Here is a 20,602-nt window from a genome sequence, read left to right as displayed (position 1 = left end):
AAAGAAACTAAAGACAACACAAATGAAAAGATATGCTGCACTTGTGAACTGGAGGAATTAATATTGTTAAACTGGCCATACTACTCAAGGCAATCTACAGATTCAACGCTAGCTCTATCAAAATACCAAAAGAACTGTCACAAAACTAGAACAAATAATTCTAAAACTGAATGTAAACACAAAAGACCTTGAACAACCAAAACAATCTTGAGAAAGAACAAAAAAGTTGGAGGTATCATGCTTCCTAATAAAAAACAGACACACAGATCAATGGAACAGAGTCGAGTCCAGAAGTAAACTCACACCAAAATGGTTAATTAATCTATGACAAAGGTGGCAAGAATACAAATGGAGAAAGGACAGCCTCTTTAATAAACAGTATTTCAAAAACTGGACAGCTTTATTATAAAAATAATAAAATTGGACTAGTTTCTCACAACTAATACAAAATAAACTCAAAATGCATTAGACTTAAACCTGAGACCCCAAACCATAAAACTCTCACCAGAAAAGAGAGGCAGTATGCTCTTTGATATTGGTCTTACCAATAGCTGCGATATGTCTCCTCAGGCAATGACAATAAAAGCAAAAACAAGCAAATGGGGCCGCATCAAACTAATGAGCTTTTACATGGAGGAAGGAAAAAAACCTCTCAACAAAACAAAAAGGCTGCCTACTGAATGGGAGAAGACATTTGCAAAATGATATACTTGACAAAGGGTTAATATCCAAAACATACAAAGAACTCATACAACTCCACATCAAAAAAAACAAACCAGATTAAAAAATGGTCAGTAGATGACTTCCCTGGCAGTCCAGCGGTTAAGATTTTGCCTTCTAATGCACAGAGTGCCGGTTTGATCCCTAGTCAGGGAAGTAAGATCTCACACACCTTGTGGCCAAAAAAAACAAAACATAAAACCTAAGCAATATTATATTGCTTAAAATTGTATTGTATAAAATTCAATAAAAACTTTAAAAATGGTCCAGGTCAAAAAAAAAGAAATCTTTAAATAAAAATGGTCAATAGACCTGAATAAATATTTTTTCAAAGACATACAGCCAGCCAACAGATCCATGAAAATATGCTCAACATTGTGACTAGGAAAATGCTCAAATCGAAACCACAATCAGGTACCACTTCAAACCAGCCAGAACAGCTACTAACAAAAAGACAATATATAACAAGTGCTGTGAGATGGAGGGAAGAGAAGCCTCATGCACTGTGAGTGGCACTGTACATTAATGCAGCCCCTATGGAAAACAGTATGGAGGATGCTCCAAAAAAAATAGCCATTTCACTTCTGAGTATTTACCCAAACAAAAACACTAATTTGAAAAGTTAAATGCACTCAGTGTTAACTGCTACATTATTTATAATAACCATGGTATCAAAACAACCTGAATCAATGGAAAGATCTATGGATAAAGAAGATATGATGTGTGTGCATGCGCACGCACCCACGTGTGTGTATGGAATACTCCTCAGCCATAAAAAAATCTTGCTACTTGAAACAACATGGATGGATCTAGAGGATATTAATTAAAATATGTCAGAGAAAAAAAAAACCATGAAATGATTTCACTTATATGTGCAATCTAAAAAACAAAACAAAAGCAGTCCCAGTGGCTATGGGAAGGGAGTGGGGGGTAATAGGGAAAGGGGAATAAGAGGTAAAGACCCTGTTACATAATAAATAGGTGTCAAGTTATCATGCAGTACACTTAAAAAACACTGTACATCAACTATATTTTAATAAAAAATAAACTTAGAAGAAATGTTAAACCATTCAGTTCAGTTCAGTCACTTACTCGTGTCCAACTCTTTGCGACCCCATAAACTTCAGCACACCAGGCCTCCCTGTCTATCACTAACTCCCAGAGTTCACCCAAACTCATGTCCATTGAGTCGGTGATGCCATCCAGCCATCTCATCCTCTGTCGTTCCCTTCTCCTCCTGCCCCCAATCCCTCCCAGCATCAGAGTCTTTTCCAATGAGTCAACTCTTCACATGAGGTGGCCAAAGTACTGCAGTTTCAGCTATAGCATCAATCCTTCCAAAGAACACCCAGGACTGATCTTTAGGATGGACTGGTTGGATCTCCTTGCAGCCCAAGGGACTCTCAAGAGTCTTCTCCAGTACCACAGTTCAAAAGCAGCAATTCTTTGGCACTCAGCTTTCTTCACAGTCCAACTCTCACATCCATACATGACCACTAGAAAAACCATAGCCTTGATTAGACAGACCTTTGTTGGCAAAGTAATGTCTCTGCTTTTGAATATGCGATCTAAGTTGGTCATAACGTTCCTTCCAAGGAGTAAGCATCTTTTAATTTCATGGCTGCAGTCACCATCTGCAGTGATTTTGGAGCCCAAAAAATAAAGTCTGACACCGTTTCCACTGTTTCCCCATGTATTTCCCATGAAGTGATGGGACCAGATGCCATGATCTTCGTTTTCTGAATGGTGAGTTTTTGCCAACTTTTTCAAACTCCTCTTTCATTAAGAGGCTTTTTAGTTCCTCTTTACTTTCTGCCATAAGGGTGGTGTCATCTGCATATCTGAGGTTATTGGTATTTCTCCCGGCAATCTTGATTCCAGCTTGTGCTTCTTCCAGTCCAGCGTTTCTCATGATGTACTCTGCATATAAGCTGAATAAGCAGGGTGACAATATACAGCCTTGATATACTCCTTTCCCTATTTGGAACCAGTCTGTTGTTCCATGTCCAGTTCTAACTGTTGCTTCCTGACTCGCATACAGGTTTCTCAAGAGGCAGGTCAGGTGGTCTGGTATTCCCATCTCCTTCAGAATTTTCCACAGTTTATTGTGATCCACACAGTCAAAGGCTTTGGCATAGTCAAGAAAGCAGAAATAGATGTTTTTCTGGAACTCTCTTGCTTTTTCCATGATCCAGCAGATGTTGGCAATCTGATCTCTGGTTCCTTTGCCTTTTCTAAAACCAGCTTGAACATCAGGAAGTTCATGGTTCACGTATTGCTGAAGCCTGGCTTGGAGAATTTTGAGCATTACTTTACTAGCGTGTGAGATGAGTGCAATTGTGCGGTAGTTTGAGCATTCTTTGGCATTGCCTTTCTTTGGGATTGGAATGAAAACTGACCTCTTCCAGTGCTATGGCCACTGCTGAGTTTTCCAAATTTGCTGGCATATTGAGTGCAGCACTTTCACAGCATCATCTTTCAGGATTTGGAATAGCTCAACTGGAATTCCATCACCTCCACTAGCTTTGTTCATAGTGATACTTTCTAAGGCCCACTTGACTTCACATTCCAGGATGTCTGGCTCTAGGTCAGTGATCACAGCATCGTGATCATCTGGGTCGTGAAGATCTTTTTTGTACAGTTCTTCTGTGTATTCTTGCCACCTCTTCTTAATATCTTCTGCTTCTCTTTAGGTCCATATCATTTCTGTCCTTTATTGAGCCCATCTTTCCATGAAATGTTCCCTTGGTATCTCTAATTTTCTTGAAAAGATCTCTATAGTCTTTCCCATTCTGTTGTTTTCCTCTATTTCTTTGCATTGATCACTGAGGAAGGCTCTCTTATCTCTCCTTGCTATTCTTTGGAACTCTGCATGCAGATGCTTTTATCTTTCCTTTTCTCCTTTGCTTTTCGCTTCTCGTCTTTTCACAGCTATTTATTTGTAAGGCCTCCCCAGCCAGCCATTTTGCTTTTTTGCACTTCTTTTCCATGGGGATGGTCTTGATCCCTGTCTCCTGTACAATGTCATGAACCTCCATCCATAGTTCATCAGGCACTCTATCTATCAGATCTAGTTCCTTAAATGAAACAGCAGTGCTATTTAAAATTTAAATGCAGGTTATGCTACCTCCCCATGAAACAGGTCAGGAGGTGATAGAAAAACAGTGAGTTTCCATATGACAATGTGTTCATATACTCAAGTCAGTTTGGTTCAAGACTGCCAAGTCCTGTTTAATAGTTTTCTAAACATCAAGTAGCACAGAACAAAGAGAAAGAGGAGCCCCTCAATTACCTGAAACTCCTATAAAATCAGTTGCTCAAATTAATTACTTTATAAAGAATAACATTTAAGCCAAGTCCCCAAATACCATTTAATCATGATTTTTTCCTTAAGTATTATCAAAACTTTTACTCCCCGAATATGACATTTTTCTGATTACATGGGTATAACCTTAAGTCCTCCTGTGGTGACTCACAACCATAGTTACAAATGACTAATTTCATGCAGTTTGATGGAAGTCCCCCAGAAGACTTATTTCAGTTTGTTTTCTTGAAATTGTCCCTAATGTCAACTTATTCTTTTTATTCAAACAAATTTTATTAAATGCTTAAGGAAATAAAAATACAGTAACCACAGAACACTCAACCTACAAAATAAAACTTCTGACCGTGTAACTGTTCCCTAAAACTCAAATGTCCTCTCAAGTTCTCTAAGGGAATCAGACTTTTAAAGGAGGCAGCAAGGTGCAGTGTTGCCGCAAGAGGCGTGAGGACTTTTATAAGCTAAGATACACGCACTCAAAGGATAAGATGGTCTGATCATTCAGCTGCCCCACACTACATACAAGAAACTACAGGGGTTCCATCTTAACAATTCACTAATGTTAACAGCAATGGAATCAAAATCACAGAATCCTTAGGGGAAAGTGAAACTTCAGAGTCATTAGACGTCCTTTCTTACAGGTGATCTTCTCTCGGAGTGTTTAGTTCAAACATTAGGTAAACTGAAAAGCAGAGTGACTTCTCCTGATTTATAGTCTTATCAACTGATCCTTCCTTCATTTTAGGCAACTCTGTGTAAAGTAGTTTCCAATTAGCCTGAACTGGAATCTGCCCACCTCTAGTTGGTATCTTTCCTACTCCTTCTCTTCCTCAATGAAACAAACAAAAAAATACTTGGGACCACAAGAAACATGACTGCAAGATTACCTCCTCTTCTATAGCCTTATAGGTATTTATAAAAATAATATGGTATGCTGCTGATATAATACTACACACAGCATGATGTAAACTTTAGTCAATATGTGCCTTTCTGAGTAACATGTCTCCATCCCAACTGTCATTTCACGCAGCAAAGATAAGCCTACAAATCTGAATTTCGACTACTGCACAATTAATTTCAAAGAGACAATTCAGCTCAACAAAATCAGGTATCCGTCTAAAACTACAGATAGTTCTAGGGTCACTGATTGCATGGGAGTTCAAAAGACCCATGTTGTCCTATTTCACAGTAAAGTAACTCTGGACTGAGATTTATAACACAATCAAAACACAAAAGAGATTACTTGGTAAAGTCCTCAAAGAAGATTTTATTTATGTATTTCTTCAAATGACTGTGGGACTTTTAAAAACCCCTCCCAAACGTGACACGTTTTCAGACAGTGGTGGGGACTGGGGTCTCTGAAGAAAGGAAGTACAAAGACACTGGTGCTGTGCCGGCTCAAGGAGCCGACACCAGGAAGCCGATTTATTTCACAATCTTAAGAAGATCTTACATGTGGGTATGTTTGAACTGGCCCTCTGGGAACTGTTCAAATTAAAGGAAACATTATGGAAAAGAGACCGGTTTCCAAAACGTGCAGTCTCTGAAAATAAAACTTCAGAAATGTATGTCTGAAAAGATCTGCAAAGCTTGGTACAGTGTTTATCTATATAAAGATAACCAATTACCCATTGACTTCAAAACTCAAAATAATGTAAAAAACACTTTAAATGGCATGGCATTAGTGACAACTTTTTTTTCAAATTATTCAATTTTAAAGAAATCTGATAAAACTGTTCTCACCCTATGACAAGATCTAATCCCTTTCTAAAACAGAAGTACGATTTGCAAAGAGAAACAACACTGTACAATTCACTGGTAAATTAAGATTTCTGAGGCTGTAAGAAATGGGGCCAAAACAAGTCACTCAAAAAAGGGATGGTTAACACAAGAAATGTGCTATAAGTAAAGTGCATGAAAGGAAGCCTGCTCAGCTAAATGAAGTAGACAGGGGTCAGAAGTCAAGGGTCATTCGCCAGAGCGGCAGCAGGCTCGAAAACCACACTGCAGGTTCTGGCATCCGCTGGCGGTGTCAGCATGTGGACCTGCATGAAAACAGAGAAGTGTGAAAGGAGGAAATTCTCATCACATAAAAGTAAGCTTGCTAGTGAAAGAACTGTAAAACATTGATTATTTTTACTGGTAATACATTTATACCATAGAAATGAAATCCCCATGAGTGTATAAAAAATTATTCAGCACAAAAGTCACCAAAAGCAGTTTAACTTTAACTAACACAGGTAAATGAAAAAGAGGAAGGAAAAGAAATAATTTTGTTGGCAATAATCCTACAAAATAAAAAATCCAGGGTGAAATAACTCACAGAATCAAGACTGCCAGGCTAAGTGAACAATGGATCTCTTACACCATGAACATCCTTCCCAGAAATATTATTAAGGCAAAAACAACCTCATCTGTAATGGATAAGCTAAAGAATCCACTATTCAAAAATTATAATAAATACTATATCTAAAATATCTGTTAAAAATAAACTATGTAGATCTAGCCTTAACATGTTTGCCATATTGTTATTTAACATCTGTTCCCCCAAATAAATCATGTGCTATGGTTAAATTATATTCCAGAATTAAGTATGCAATGAATAAATAATTAAAAACACATCTAAAACATAATAAAAACTGTGATTCAATTACAAAGAAAGCATTAAACATCTGTGGAATAACTGACATTTCATTCCAATCACATTATGCAATTCAAGACACTAGACTAAAAGATGCATTAGGGAATGCAGCTGAGAATTAGAAAGTGTCAAAGAGACAGCACGGCACATATTCAAATGTTAAGTACTCTGAATGAATCATAGTTTTCAAAAAGGCAAGCAAATGTGGAAAAAGACATTTGAACTATATTGAAGCCTTTTTTTACTGGTAATACATTTATACCATATGTATGTCTGCACCATGAACAAAGTTAATTAGTTCTTTACTCATCAATTAGAACCAAAATATTTGCATTTGTAATACTAAGGACCATAAAAATACATGAAATATAATTTTATTGTAGAAAATAACATTTTATAAAAAGGATTAAAACTGAAAAATCATAGTACTCTGGGATGACACCAAGACGTTAACTCAGAAAAATATGCTAAATTAGTTTCATTTTGTTTTCTGAAGTATCAAACCATTGCAAAAGGCAACTATGCTAATACCAACGTAAGAAAATAACAACTTGCAAATCAACACCCAGAACACACCTACTTCCCAGAATTTAACTATTCTTTGTATTCTTGAAATGGCAATATACAAAATACTAAAGAATAATTTCTTAGGATATACAAAGAAGTACAGCATTCATATAGCTAACTATGAAAATAATAATGTATCTTTAGGAAAAGAAAGAAACCGGCTTTACAACCATAGTGGAACTGCAATAGCTTATGATTTCATTTGTCTCCAAATACTTATGTTTAACTTTTAAAGTAATATTATGTCTGGGATATAGGGGGCAAATAAGGGAATGCATAATGGTCTATCAAAGAGGACAGGCCTCTTTGCTGAAGAGGCCTCTTTGCCTCATTTGCTGAAGCCAATGATACATAGGCTTCACTGTATTATTATGTTTATATGTTTAAAATTTTCAGTAATTTTAAGTCTAAAATCATTTCAAATATAAAACTGAATTACCACAAAGCCTATTTTTTGCTTAATCAAAATGAAAATGTGTTCTTTTAAAATAAAAACTTGAATGTGTCAAAACTTAAAATTCACAAAGCAGCACTTTTGTTAAGATTATTTTCTCTTAAAATAAGACACAACACTAGCAATCTTAATCACAGAATCAAAATGAAATCTCTTAGTACGTGTTATCAGATATTAGAAACACCCTATGAAGGAATCCTGTGGCTTGAAAATCTTCTCGCACTGACAACCTTTGACCAGGTATTCCCTTTGAACACATTTTCAGCTTTAACTGATACTCCCCAACCTCCTTTCTGAGTCCGCTTTCCTCCCTGCTTACTCTGGTCACTGCTGGGCCCGCCAGTCACTGAGAGGCACCTTTCTCCGAGACCCAAGGCCCTGCCTCACTGCCACTGCCCTGCCCTGACACAGCCCCTGGGATGGAATGTTTACACTGGCGGCTTTTACGAAAACATAACTATAATTTTCTCAGTGTATAATTCTAACTATTCTGAAAGGGAGAAATAAGAGGAAAGAGACATGGAGACTTCAGTACAGTATTCCAAAATGAAACTAAATCAGATTGATTATATCTTTGCAGCCAAAGATGGAGAAGCTCTATACAGTCAGCAAAAACAAGACCAGGAGCTGACTGTGGCTCAGACCATGAACTCCTTATTGCCAAATTCAGACTGAAATTGAAGAAAGTAGGGAAAACCACTAGACCATTCAGGTATGACCTAAATCAAATCCCTTATGATTATACAGTGGAAGTGAGAAATAGATTTAAGGGCCTAGATCTGATGGATAGAGTGCCTGATGAACTATGGAATGAGGTTCGTGACACTGTAAGGAGCCAGAGATCAAGACCATCCCCATGGAAAAGAAATGCAAAAAAGCAAAATGGCTGGCTGGGGAGGCCTTACAAATAGCTGTGAAAAGAAGAGAAGCAAAAAGCAAAGGAGAAAAGGAAAGATATAAACATCTGAATGCAGAGTTCCAAAGAATAGCAAGAAGAGATAAGAAAGCCTTCTTCAGCGATCAATGCAAAGAAATAGAGGAAAACAACAGAATGGGAAAGACTAGAGATCTCTTCAAGAAAATCAGAGATACCAAAGGAACATTTCATGCAAAGATGGGCTCGATAAAGGACAGAAATGGTATGGACCTAATAGAAGCAGAAGATATTAAGAAGAGGTGGCAAGAATACACAGAAGAACTGTACAAAAAAGATCTTCACGACCCAGATGATCACGTTGGTGTCATCACTGACCTAGAGCCAGACATCCTGGAATGTGAAGTCAAGTGGACCTTAGAAAGCATCACTACGAACAAAGCTAGTGGAGGTGATGGAATTCCAGTTGAGCTATTTCAAATCCTGAAAGATGATGCTACGAAAGTGCTGCACTCAATATGCCAGCAAATTTGGAAAACTCAGCAGTGGCCACAGCACTGGAAAAGGTCAGTTTTCATTCCAATCCCAAAGAAAGGCAATGCCAAAGAATGCTCAAACTCAAATTGCACTCATCTCACACGCTAGTCAAGTAATGCTTAAAATTCTCCAAGCCAGGCTTCAGCAATACGTGAACCGTGAACTTCCTGATGTTCAAGCTGGTTTTAGAAAAAGCAGAGGAACCGGAGATCATATTGCCAACATCCGCTGGATCATGGAAAAAGCAAGAGAGTTCCAGAAAAATATCTATTTCTGCTTTCTTGACTATGCCAAAGCCTTTGACTGTGTGGATCACAATAAACTGTGGAAAATTCTGAAAGAGATGGGAATACCAGACCACCTGATCTGCCTCTTGAGAAATCTGTATGCAGGTCCAGGAAGCAACAGTTAGAACTGGACATGAAACAACAGACTGGTTCCAAATAGGAAAAGGAGTACATCAAGGCTGCATATTGTCACCCTGCTTATTTAACTTCTATGCAGAGTACATCATGAGAAACGCTGGACTGAAAAAAACACAAGCTGGAATCAAGATTGCCGGGAGAAATATCAATAACCTCAGATATGCAGATGACACCACCCTTATGGCAGAAAGTGAAGAGGAACTAAAAAAACTAAGATCATAGCATCTGGTCCCATCACTTCACGGGAAATAGATGGGAAACAGTGGAAACAGTGTCAGACTTTATTTTTCTGGGCTCCAAAATCACTGCAGATGGTGAATGCAGCCATGAAATTAAAAGACACTTACTCCTTGGAAGGAAGGTTATGACCAACCTAGATAGCATATTCAAAAGCAGAGACATTACTTTGCCAACAAAGGTCCGTCTAGTCAAGGCTATGGTTTTTCCTGTGGTCATGTATGGATGTGAGAGTTGGACTGTGAAGAAGGCTGAGCGCCTAAGAATTGATGCTTTTGAACTGTGGTGTTGGAGAAGGAGAAGACTCTTGAGAGTCCCTTGGACTGCAAGGAGATCCAACCAGTCCATTCTGAAGGAGATCAGCCCTGGGATTTCTTTGGAAGGAATGATGCTGAAGCTGAAACTCCAGTACTTTGGCCACCTCATGCGAAGAGTTGACTCATTGGAAAAGACTCTGATGCTGGGAGGGATTGGGGGCAAGAGGAGAAGAGGACAACAGAGGATGAGATGGCTGGATGGCATCACTAACTCGATGGACGTGAGTCTGAGTGAACTCCAGGAGTTGGTATGGATAGGGAGGCCTGGTGTGCTGCAATTCATGGGGTCGCAAAGAGTCGGACACGACTGAGCGACTGATCTGATCTGATAATACTTCAAAATGTCTATACTCGTGTTTTCTTTAAAAGGACAGAAAGGTAAGGAAGAAATTTTATACTGAAATCAAAAGTGGCCTAGGAAAAAGTCCTAAGCGATGGCTGAAATCAATGAAGTAAAGTATCTAGTGGTTCGCAAGAGAGAAAATAAAAGGGAGAAAGTGAAAGGGCTTCCCTGGTGGCTCAGATGGTAAAGCATCTGCCCGCAATGCAGGAGACCCAGGGTTCGATCCCTGGGTTGGGAAGATCCCCTGGAGAAGGAAATGTCAACCCACTCCAGTATTCTTGCCTGGAAAATCCCATTTCCAGAGGAACTTGGTGGGCTACAGTCCATGAGGTCGCGAAGAGTCAGACATGACTGAGCAACTCCACTTTCACTTTCATGGGAGCCAAGTGGATCAAGCATGCCACTTAAAAGAGTCGTACTTTTCCAAACACAGGTATATTCCATTTAATTGTGATCTGCTTTACTGCACTTTGCCGATACTGCATTTTTACAAACTAAAAGTCTGTGGCCACCCTCCACTGAGCTAGTCTACTGGCACTATTTCCAACAGCATTTGCTCCCTTCTTGTCTCTGTGTCAAATTTTGGTAATTCTCACAATATTTCAAGCTTTTTCATTATTATTGTATTTGTTACAGTCCGTGATCTGTGGTCAGTGATCTTTGATGTACTACCATGACTATTCTGAAGGCTCAGATGATGGCTAGCATTTTTTAGCACTGAAGTATTTTAAATTATGTACATTGCTTTTTTAGACATAAAGCTATTACACTTAATAGACTGCAGGATAGTGCTGACGTAACTTTTACATACACTGGGAAACCAAAATATTCATGTGGCTCACTTTATTGCAACGTTCCTTTATTATAGTGCTCTGGAACCAAACTTGTAGTATCTTCGAGGAATGCCTATACCACACAGTTTTTCATCATTCTCCCCCAAATACAGAGGCCCACGGTCCTCAGTGTTCACTCTGGAGATCTGAGTCACTCTTTTTTCTCAAAGTCTCAGGGATGGCAGTAGCGCTAATAGAGGAAGGAATGCAGGAACGAAAGTATGTGCCCTACGTTAGGTAGAAATAACCCTATCCTGATGCCTGTCAGTCTCTCCTTATTCGTCACAAAGTTATTGCTCCTACTGATATAAAATGGGCTCCCTTTCTCAAACACACACTAGGATATCTGTCTGAGTTTCAATGGAAGTCTAAGGGCATAACTGTACTTAGCCAATAACTATAACACCACCTCAAAACTACAATCCCATTGAAAGGTCAATGACATTCCAGGTGACTGGAATTTAGACATAAAGCTATTACACTTAATAGACTGCAGGATAGTGCTGACGTAACTTTTTTTATGGATAATAATCCATAAAATAATACATAAAAATGGATTCATCCATGAATGGATTTTATTTTGTTGAAAGCCTACAGCAAAGCAAAGGTAAAGACAATCACTGTTTTTAAGTTAGTTTCATACTGTTGGAAACAGGGTTAAACAGCAATTTCCAAAGCATGGAAGTCATAAGCAATGTTAACAGTTAAGATGCTCCAGTATCACAGGAGGACTGTTCAGAAAAGGGAATAAATGGACAATAGAATAAACAGGCCACAGAAAAAGCGAGGTAGAATTAGAAAGAGATATGACTAAGATATGCTGGGTTGCCAAGGATCTCTAGATGCACTTACGTAGACATGGAGTTCAAAAGGTAAACACTGGACTTATCACCAGTAAATAGCAATCTTGATATGAGATTAAAAAAACAACCCGGTGGTTATAATATATGAGGGTTAAGTTACAGTAGAGGATAATAAATAGAAAACTGACATCTGCATAATCATCAAATAAAATCTTTAAATGCATGGTAAAAATAAATTTCATAAGAAAACGTTCTTTAAAAATATTAGAAAAGAAGAGCTATAATATTAGCTATCATTATCTTCCCAAATTTTTATTACTGAATTATTTGTTTTTCTCAGATTTTAAGCACATTAGTTATGCTGTGTATCTGCACTTACCTTCACTTACCTTTAAAATTCCTTTTAACTTAAATTAGAAATATAAGAGAGCAAGTCATCTGAGACTGTGTCACCTACCATGAGCTAATCTCTCTTAATTCACAAACATACACTGAAATGCAAATCAGTACGAAAAGTCTATGTGCTATCACTGCTCAAACGTTCTTCAGAGCGCTAAAATCATGCAATTCCATCTACTGCTTCTTAAACGACAAAGAATTTTTTAAATGTCACGGCTAAGAAGTCTTCTTTATACTTAAATCTTAACTTTTTTGTCAAAAAACAAGTTTAATTGTGACGAAGAATCATTCAGAAGAACAAAAATGTCATTTTATGTCAATGCTTAGTACAGTGTTTTGCTCACAGGAGACAATGCTTGATAATTAATGTATCTTCTCCAAAATCTCTGCTAGTGCTTAGGAAACAGAAAATCTTGCTTCATCACTTGTTTAATGAACATTATTTATCAGTATTTACTTCTTTTAGTAGTAACCTGGTAGTTAACTATGTAAATAAATTCTTTTGACAAAATGAATTTTCACTGTGTTATTCTCAAATATTAAAATAAAATGTATCACCTGAATATGCCCCCTATTAGTCTAAGAACATGTATAAAAATACTGGCTACTTTCCAAACTAATAAAACTAATAATGAAAAGACAGCCATTACACAATCACTAAATATTTACTATACAAGCTGAACTGTAATGAAAGATACTGGATCAATCCCATGTCATCTTGCAAAACTGGAAACAAAGCAACTTTATTTAACACTTTCTAGGTTGTCAAAATGTCCTTTAAGGAAAAGACTGTTACTGGAGTACTGCTTTAAGAGCAACTGGCTGGAACTCTGGAACATATTATAAGTTCATATGACAAGTCACCCTGTAAATTTTAAAGGATTTCCATTTCCCGCAAATCATTCTTTAAGAAGCTGTAAAAGGAGACTTGGTATTCGATTATACAAGCACTGTCTATTTTGTTTCAAACCCTTTAAAGACAGATATGGTCATTAAAATTGGCTTATTGAAAATTAGCACTCATTTCATCAAAAAAAAAAGATCTTAACAAAAGGAATTCAACAAACATTCAACAAATACAGCAGCTCCTCTGGAACACTTTAAGATTTATATATTCAAAATAGGTCAAAATGAAAGAATTTCTAACATACTAACAAGTTTTAAAAAAGATACATGCAAAAGCAGCAGACAGGTCATAAAAATGAAGTGAAACCCAATCCCCCCACCAACCCAATATCTATATACCCTAAAATAAGTATAACAAATTAGGTTTGAAGACATATTCCCTTAAGTATAACCTATACTGAAATCAATGTAGACAAATCAAATGTAACCTATCAATAAGATATTTTTCCTACAAAAAATAATTGCTTATTGATTACTTCTCATAATATATAAGCCTTAGTAACCACAATGGTAAAATTACAATGACATAACCATACAAGAAAATAAACAAATAAGTAAAACTCTTCCCAAACTCCCGAAGCAGCACATGCGCCACCACACCACTCACACTCTTTCACACACGCAGCAGGTTGCAACCAATATGACACTCACTTTCACCATTTCTTATACACCACAGGCAATGGAGAGCAAAGAAATGCTCCAACTTAGAGCTGCGATTTCCAGAACACAGGAGGTCATCTCCCGCATCACCAATGTGATTCCAGAAACAAAAGAGGTGCTATCTTCTGTCTCTTCATATGTACTTTAATAAAAACCTCATCTCTGAGAAACAGTAAATGTGCTAACTTCTCTGCCTACTGGGCTGCCGTTCAAGAAGATACCATTCCTCTAGTCTTCCTGGCCTCAGTCCAGTTTCCTGCCTGAGAGAAACTCAGTTGATCTTCCCATGATCTTAAGACGAAATTGGACCCTCAAAAATAACAATATATGATGTAAAAAGACACAGCAGAATCTGAACCATGTAAACTTTTCCCAGTTAGAAATACAGGAGGTTGATTTGCTTATGCTTCAGGACTTCTGAACTGCAGTGTCCACCAGCGATTACCAGATGACCAACAGGGCAGTGAACGCACTTTGAAAAAGCACATTAAACAGTCCCTCTGCAGGGTAGGAATAGGCTTTAAAAAACAAAACAAAACAAAACATCAAGAAATATTTACCTGATGATGTTAAAAGAAAGTGCAGGACTCAATCTCCAAAATACTATAGGGATTTTAGTCACATTTAAAGCACCTCCGTCTCTTCCCATTACCACACTCACCATCCTCCTCCATCTTCCAAGAGGTTTATCTGGAACCAGACTCAGGGTCCCTGAGGAGCTCACATCACCCAAGTCCCCCTTTTCCTACTGTACTATGATGCTTTCTTGCCCTACAAGAAAACTGACTATCCTCCCTAAGAACTGCTGTTATCTAGAACGTCAGTACCTCTCTACCGTTAATGAGTGCTCTTTCACTAGAAGAAATTCCCCAAATTTTATAAGAACTTTAGTAATTCTACAAAAACTTGCCCCTCTGGATTGATTAAACTATTACATATTTCTAAAATCTGGTAGAATGCATAGCTGAAATCTCTCTCCATAAGAAAAGCTCAAGTTTAGAAAAGGACTAAATCTGAAATTGCAAAAATGTGTGGTAATTAGAAATCTAGAAAACACAATAGAAATCCTAAGAATTATCAGAACTGTTAAAAAGTGTTAAGTCAACTCCTCGAAAATTATCTCATTGTTTAAAAAGGCATTACCGTTAATGTTGTCACAGTAGTAAAAGTATTCATCATTTAGAGAAGGACATGCTGAAACCAAGTCCTGCAGGCCTGCACCAGTTACAGTAAGACAACCAGAGAGATTAAGGTGCTCCAAGTAAGGCAGCCCTCCTCCCAGAGTCAAAACCCTGCAAGAGAAGCAATCCAACAACGAGAACAGATTAACAATTAAAAGACGACTCTATGAAAACTTACACATCTGCATGGTCCAGTGGAATATGAACAGATCCTTCAGTCTGAAAACGAGGAAAACTAAAGAATTTCTATAAAACATGACAACTAACTTCATCCTTAGGTAGGACACTGTACATTTAATGGGGACATTTACAAAGACATTCATTCAATAAACAAGTCTTATGAAATTTTCTTTATAAGAACATGATAGTCAATTCTTACAGGAAGGAAATACTGAATATTAGAATTGTAATCTTCATTCTCCTACCAAATTGTCTAAGTAAAAATTATTGAGAAAATTACTAAACACTTTGGTAGTTCCTCGAAGAGTTAGAGTCAGCCTATAACCCAAAATTACTTTCCTAGGTGCATACCCAAGGGAAGTGAAAACACATGCTCACAGAAAAACTTGCAAACAAATGTTCACAGCAGCATTACTCATAATACCCCCAAAGTGGAAAGAATCCAAATGTTCACCAATGAATGAGTGGATAAACAAAATTTAGTATAAATAGGATGCAGCTACAAAGTACTGATACATGCTACAGCACAGATGAACCTTGAAAACTCAGTGCTAAATGAAAAAAGTCAGACACAAAAGACCATATATTAGCTAATTTCATTTATACGAAATGTCCAAAACAGGCAGAAAAGACAGACAATGTGGATTACTGGTTGCCAGGGGCTGGGGACAAAGAGGAATGAGGAATGACTCCTAATGAGTACATGGCTTCTTTTCGGTTTAATGAAAATGTTTCTAATTGGATAGTGGCAGTGGTTGCCAACCTTGTAAATATATTAAAACCACTGATTTGTACCCTTAAAAAAAAACAGATTTAATGTGAATTCCATTTCACTAAAAATGAAAACATTAGGTTTCATGGCATACTTTAAAAGAAGTTTTTAAAATACTATTTATACAAAAATGGTAAAATGAGAAATTGACTAAAATGACAACGGCAGAGCTGAAAAATATCAAGAGCAAAATTGAGAACATCAAATTTCAGTATGCAACAGCAAAAACTGGGAAAACTAGCAACAGTCCATCTGGACAGGGATATCAAAAAGCCTATAATACAATAAATTCAGTTAAAAAAAAAAAGATAATTAGCATCATTACACAGGCACATGGAAATCAGGAAGTAAAGGTAAGGAAATGTATGTAAACTATTGAAATCAGAATAAACTAGGGAAATATTTATATACTCAGTGAGAAACACGGATGGACAAACGTCGGGAAATACATTTTAATGTTTTGTCACTGCATGTTTAAAAGACAAAACTGGTCAATCAAAAAGGATTTATCAAGACCCCAATATACATGACAGATTTAAATGCACACTTCCCCTGATATTTTAACTGAAAAAGACTGATTCTTTTTCTTAAATCACAGATTCCCTGATCCATCCCAGAGTTTAGTAACAGCAGCAGTTCAGAACCTCTGTGTCTTCACTGGGCCAAGTAATTACAGACAGACATCTTTAAAGGAAGACAATATAAGGTTTATACTTTATTGAATCTTTTTTTTTCCTGTAAAGTTGAATAGCTCATAATAAAAAATAAAACAACTTCTAAAAAGGGACCTAAAAGATCTCAGAAGGTACCTCAATGCACAGACTACCTCATGTTCTAAAACTTAAAAACTTTCAGGACATTGAGGACAGACTGCATGGAATATAAGCAACATTTTAACTGGAATGGAGATAGAAACAAGCAGAAGTCAGCCAATACATGCATGTTACAGAGCCAGCAAATGGATGAAGACAAGAGAAGTACAGTGGAGGCAGACCTCAGAGGTGACTGCAGGTCAGGTTCCAGACCACTGCAACCAGGCAGCTCTCACAATAAAGCAAGTCATACCAATTTTTTGTTTTTCTAGTGCATGTAAAAAAGTTGTGTTCACATCATACTGTAGAGTCTATTAAGTTTGCAACAGCTATGTCTAAATAACTATATGCATCACTTCAGTTCAGTTCAGTCACTCAGTCGTGTCCACCTTAATGAGACACATTTTACTGGTATTAGGGTGGTGCAAAAGTAATTGCAGATTCCAGTGGCCACAGGACTGGAAAAGGTCAATCTTCATCCCAATTCCCAAGAAGGGTAGTACTAAAGAATGTGCTAACCATCAGACAATTGCATTCATCTCCCAGGTTAGTAAGGTCCTGCTTAAAATCTTGCATGCTAAGCTTCAGCATGATGCAAACCAAGAACTTCCAGATGTCCAAGCTGGGTTTCAAGAAAGAAGAGGAACCAGAGATCAAGTTGCTAACATCTGCTGGGTCATAGAGAAAGCAAGGGAATTCCAGAAAAACATCTACCCCTATTTCATTGAGTACACCAAAGCCTTTGACTGTGTGGATCATAATCAACTGTGGAAAGCTCTTCAAGAGATGGGAATACCAGACCATCTTACCTGTCTCCTGAGAAACCTGTATGAGGGTCAAGAAGCAATTGGTAGAACCCTGTATGGAACAAATGACTGGTTCAAGACTGAGAAAGGAGTATGACGGGGCTGTCTGCTATCACCCTGTTTGTTTAACCTATATGCTGAGCACATCATGAAAAACGCAGGGCTGGATGAGTTACAAGCTGGAGTCAAGATAGGCAGGAGAAACATCAACAACCTCAGATATGCAGATGATACCATTCTAATGGCAGAAAGCAAAGAGGAACTAAAGAGCCTCTTGATGAGGGTGAAGGAGGAGAGTTAAAGAGCCAGCTTAAATATTAAAAAAAACTAAGATCATGACATCCGGCCCCATTATTTCATGGCAAATAGAAAGGGAAAAGATGGAAGTAGTGACAGATTTCTTCTTCTTGGGCTCTAAAATCACTGTGGATGGTGACTGCAGCCATGAAATCAGAAGATGATTGCTTCTTAGAAGGAAAGTTATGACAAATTTAGACAGTGTATTGAAAACCAGAGACTACTCTGTCGACAAAGGTCAAGGCTATGGTCTTCCCAGTGGTCACATACAGTTGTGAGAGCTGGACCATAAAGAAGGCAGAATGCCAAAGAACTGATGCCTTCCAATGTGGTGGTGGAGAAGACTCCTGAAAGTCCCTCAGACGTTGCTCAAGAGGGTCAACTGTTTCAAGGTCACTCAGCATTTGAAGATCAAATCATTCATATCTTAAGAGAAATCAACCCTGAATACTTGTTGGAAGGACTGATGCTAAAGATGAAGCTCCAGTATTCTGGTCATCTGATGTGAACAGCCAACTCACTGGAAAAGTCCCTGATGCTGGGAAAGACTGAGGGCAGAAGAAGAGGGCATCAGAGGATGAGATGGCTGGATGGCATCACTGATGCAATGGACATCAACTTGGGCAAACATCGGGAGATGGTGAGGGACAGGGAGACCTGGCATGCTGGCAATCCACGGGGTCGCAAAGAGTCGGACATGACTGGGTAACTGAACAACAAAAGGCTGGTGCAAAAGTAACTGCAGATTTTGCATTGTTGAAATTTGCCATTTGACACTGGAATACTTTCTTAAATAAAGATGGTTAAGCTATACATCATTCCAATGCACATTTCTTGTTTTGTTTTTTTGCTAATGACTTATTGTGTGCATGTTAAGTCGCTTCAGTCCAATCCGATTCTTTGCGATCCTATGCACCATAGCCCGCCAGGCTCCTCTGTCCGTGGGATTCTGCAGGCAAGAATACTGGAGCGAATTACCATTTCTTTCTCCAGTGGATCTTCCCAAGCCAGGGATTGAACCCACATCTCTTCAATCTCCAGCATTGGCAGGTGGGTTCTTTACCGTATTTTATTTTTATTTTAGACTATGGAAATGATGTTAGGCAAGAAGTAAATTCGAGTGATTTTCTTATTCAAGTTCAAAATGGGTCATAAAGCAGTGGAGACAACTCGCAACATCAGCAACACATCTGGCCCAGGAAATGCTAACGTGGAATAGTGGTGGTTCAAGCAGTTCTGCAAAGGAGACGAGGCCCTGGCGAGGAGGCACAGTGGCCGGCCGCCGGACGCTGACCACCAACTGAGAGCGATCACCAAGGCTGATCCTCTGAAACTACACGAGACACTGCTGAAGAAGGTCAACTGTTCAAGGTCACTCGGCATTTGAAGCAAATTGGAAAGGTGAAAAAGCTCGATAAATGGGTCCCTCATGAACAAATTTAAAGAACTGTCCTTCTGAGGTGTCTTCTTCTCTTATTCTATACAATAACAAACCATTTCTTCGTTGGACTGTGATGTGCAACGAAAAGTGGATTTTATATGACACCCAGTGATAACCAACTCAGTGGACTGAGAAGCCCCGAAGCACTTCCCAAAGCCAAACTTGCACAGAAAAAAGATCATGGTCACTGTCTGGTGGTCTGCTGCCTGTCTGATCCACTACAGCTTTCTGAATCCCAGCAAAACCATTACATCTTTGAAGTGTGCTCAGCAAATCGATGAGACGCAACGAAAACTGCAACGCCTGCAGCTGGCATTGGTCAACAGAAAGGGCCCAGTTCTCTTCCATGACAATGACTGACTGCACATAGCACATCCAATGCTTCAAAAGTTGAATAGGGCTAGGAAGGTTTGCCTTGATCCACAGGCTGCAGAATGGATGCTGTGTTAGCAGGCATGAAAACAACATTAATCTCACTGTAAACTTCCATCAGAGCTTTTGGGTGACCAGGTACATTATCTCTGAGCAATATTTTGAAACAAACCTTTTTTTTTTTACTGAACAGTAGATCTCAACAGTGGACTTAAATAATTCATGTTGTAAACAGATGTGCCGTCATGCAGGCTTTGTCATTCCATTTACAGAGCACAAGCAGAGTAGATTTAACATCATTCTTAAGGGCCCTAGGATTTTCAGAATGGTAAATAAGCATTGGCTTCAACTTGAAATCATCAGCTGCATTAATTCCTAACAAGAGAGTCAGCCTGTCCTTTGAAGCCAGGCACTGATTTCTCCCCTACAGCTAGGCAAGTTCTAGACGGCATCTTCTTTCAATATAAGGCGTTTCACCAATACTGCAAATCTGTTGTTTAGTTCAACTACTTTCATTAGTTTACCTTAGCCAGATCTTCTGAATAATTGACTGCAATTTCTATAATCTTGCACTTTAATACATTATGGCTTCTTTCCTTAAACCTCATGATCCAACCTCTGCTGGCTTCCAACTTTCCATCTGCAGCTTCCTCACCTCTCTCAGCTGTCACAGAATTGAAGAGAGTTAGAGTTTTACTCTGAG

At 38.2% G+C, this 20,602-nt stretch overlaps 1 protein-coding gene across 4 annotated transcripts in view; it reads right to left on the bottom strand.

The window, feature by feature from the left end:
- Positions 1 to 5,289: 5,289 nt before the first annotated feature.
- FBXL5 (F-box and leucine rich repeat protein 5) overlaps positions 5,290 to 20,602 on the bottom strand; it is a 58,803-nt gene continuing 43,490 nt past the window's right edge. For 3 of the 4 annotated variants that reach the window (XM_006054944.4, XM_044945623.2, XM_025289672.2), the window contains exons 10-11: positions 15,182 to 15,330; positions 5,290 to 6,087 (exon numbers count right to left, since the gene is read on the bottom strand). In XM_006054944.4, the coding sequence (XP_006055006.1) occupies positions 6,011 to 6,087; positions 15,182 to 15,330 (226 nt within the window). In that variant the 3' untranslated portion in view covers positions 5,290 to 6,010. The remainder of the gene's footprint in view (positions 6,088 to 15,181; positions 15,331 to 20,602) is intronic. The other variant, XM_025289674.2, reaches the window with a different exon arrangement.

Source organism: Bubalus bubalis, chromosome 7, assembly GCF_019923935.1.
Source record: "Bubalus bubalis isolate 160015118507 breed Murrah chromosome 7, NDDB_SH_1, whole genome shotgun sequence".
In the NCBI taxonomy this organism is placed as follows: domain Eukaryota; kingdom Metazoa; phylum Chordata; class Mammalia; order Artiodactyla; family Bovidae; genus Bubalus; species Bubalus bubalis.
The sequence above is the reverse complement of the archived record's forward strand: the minus strand, read 5'-3'. Positions and strand labels throughout refer to the sequence as shown.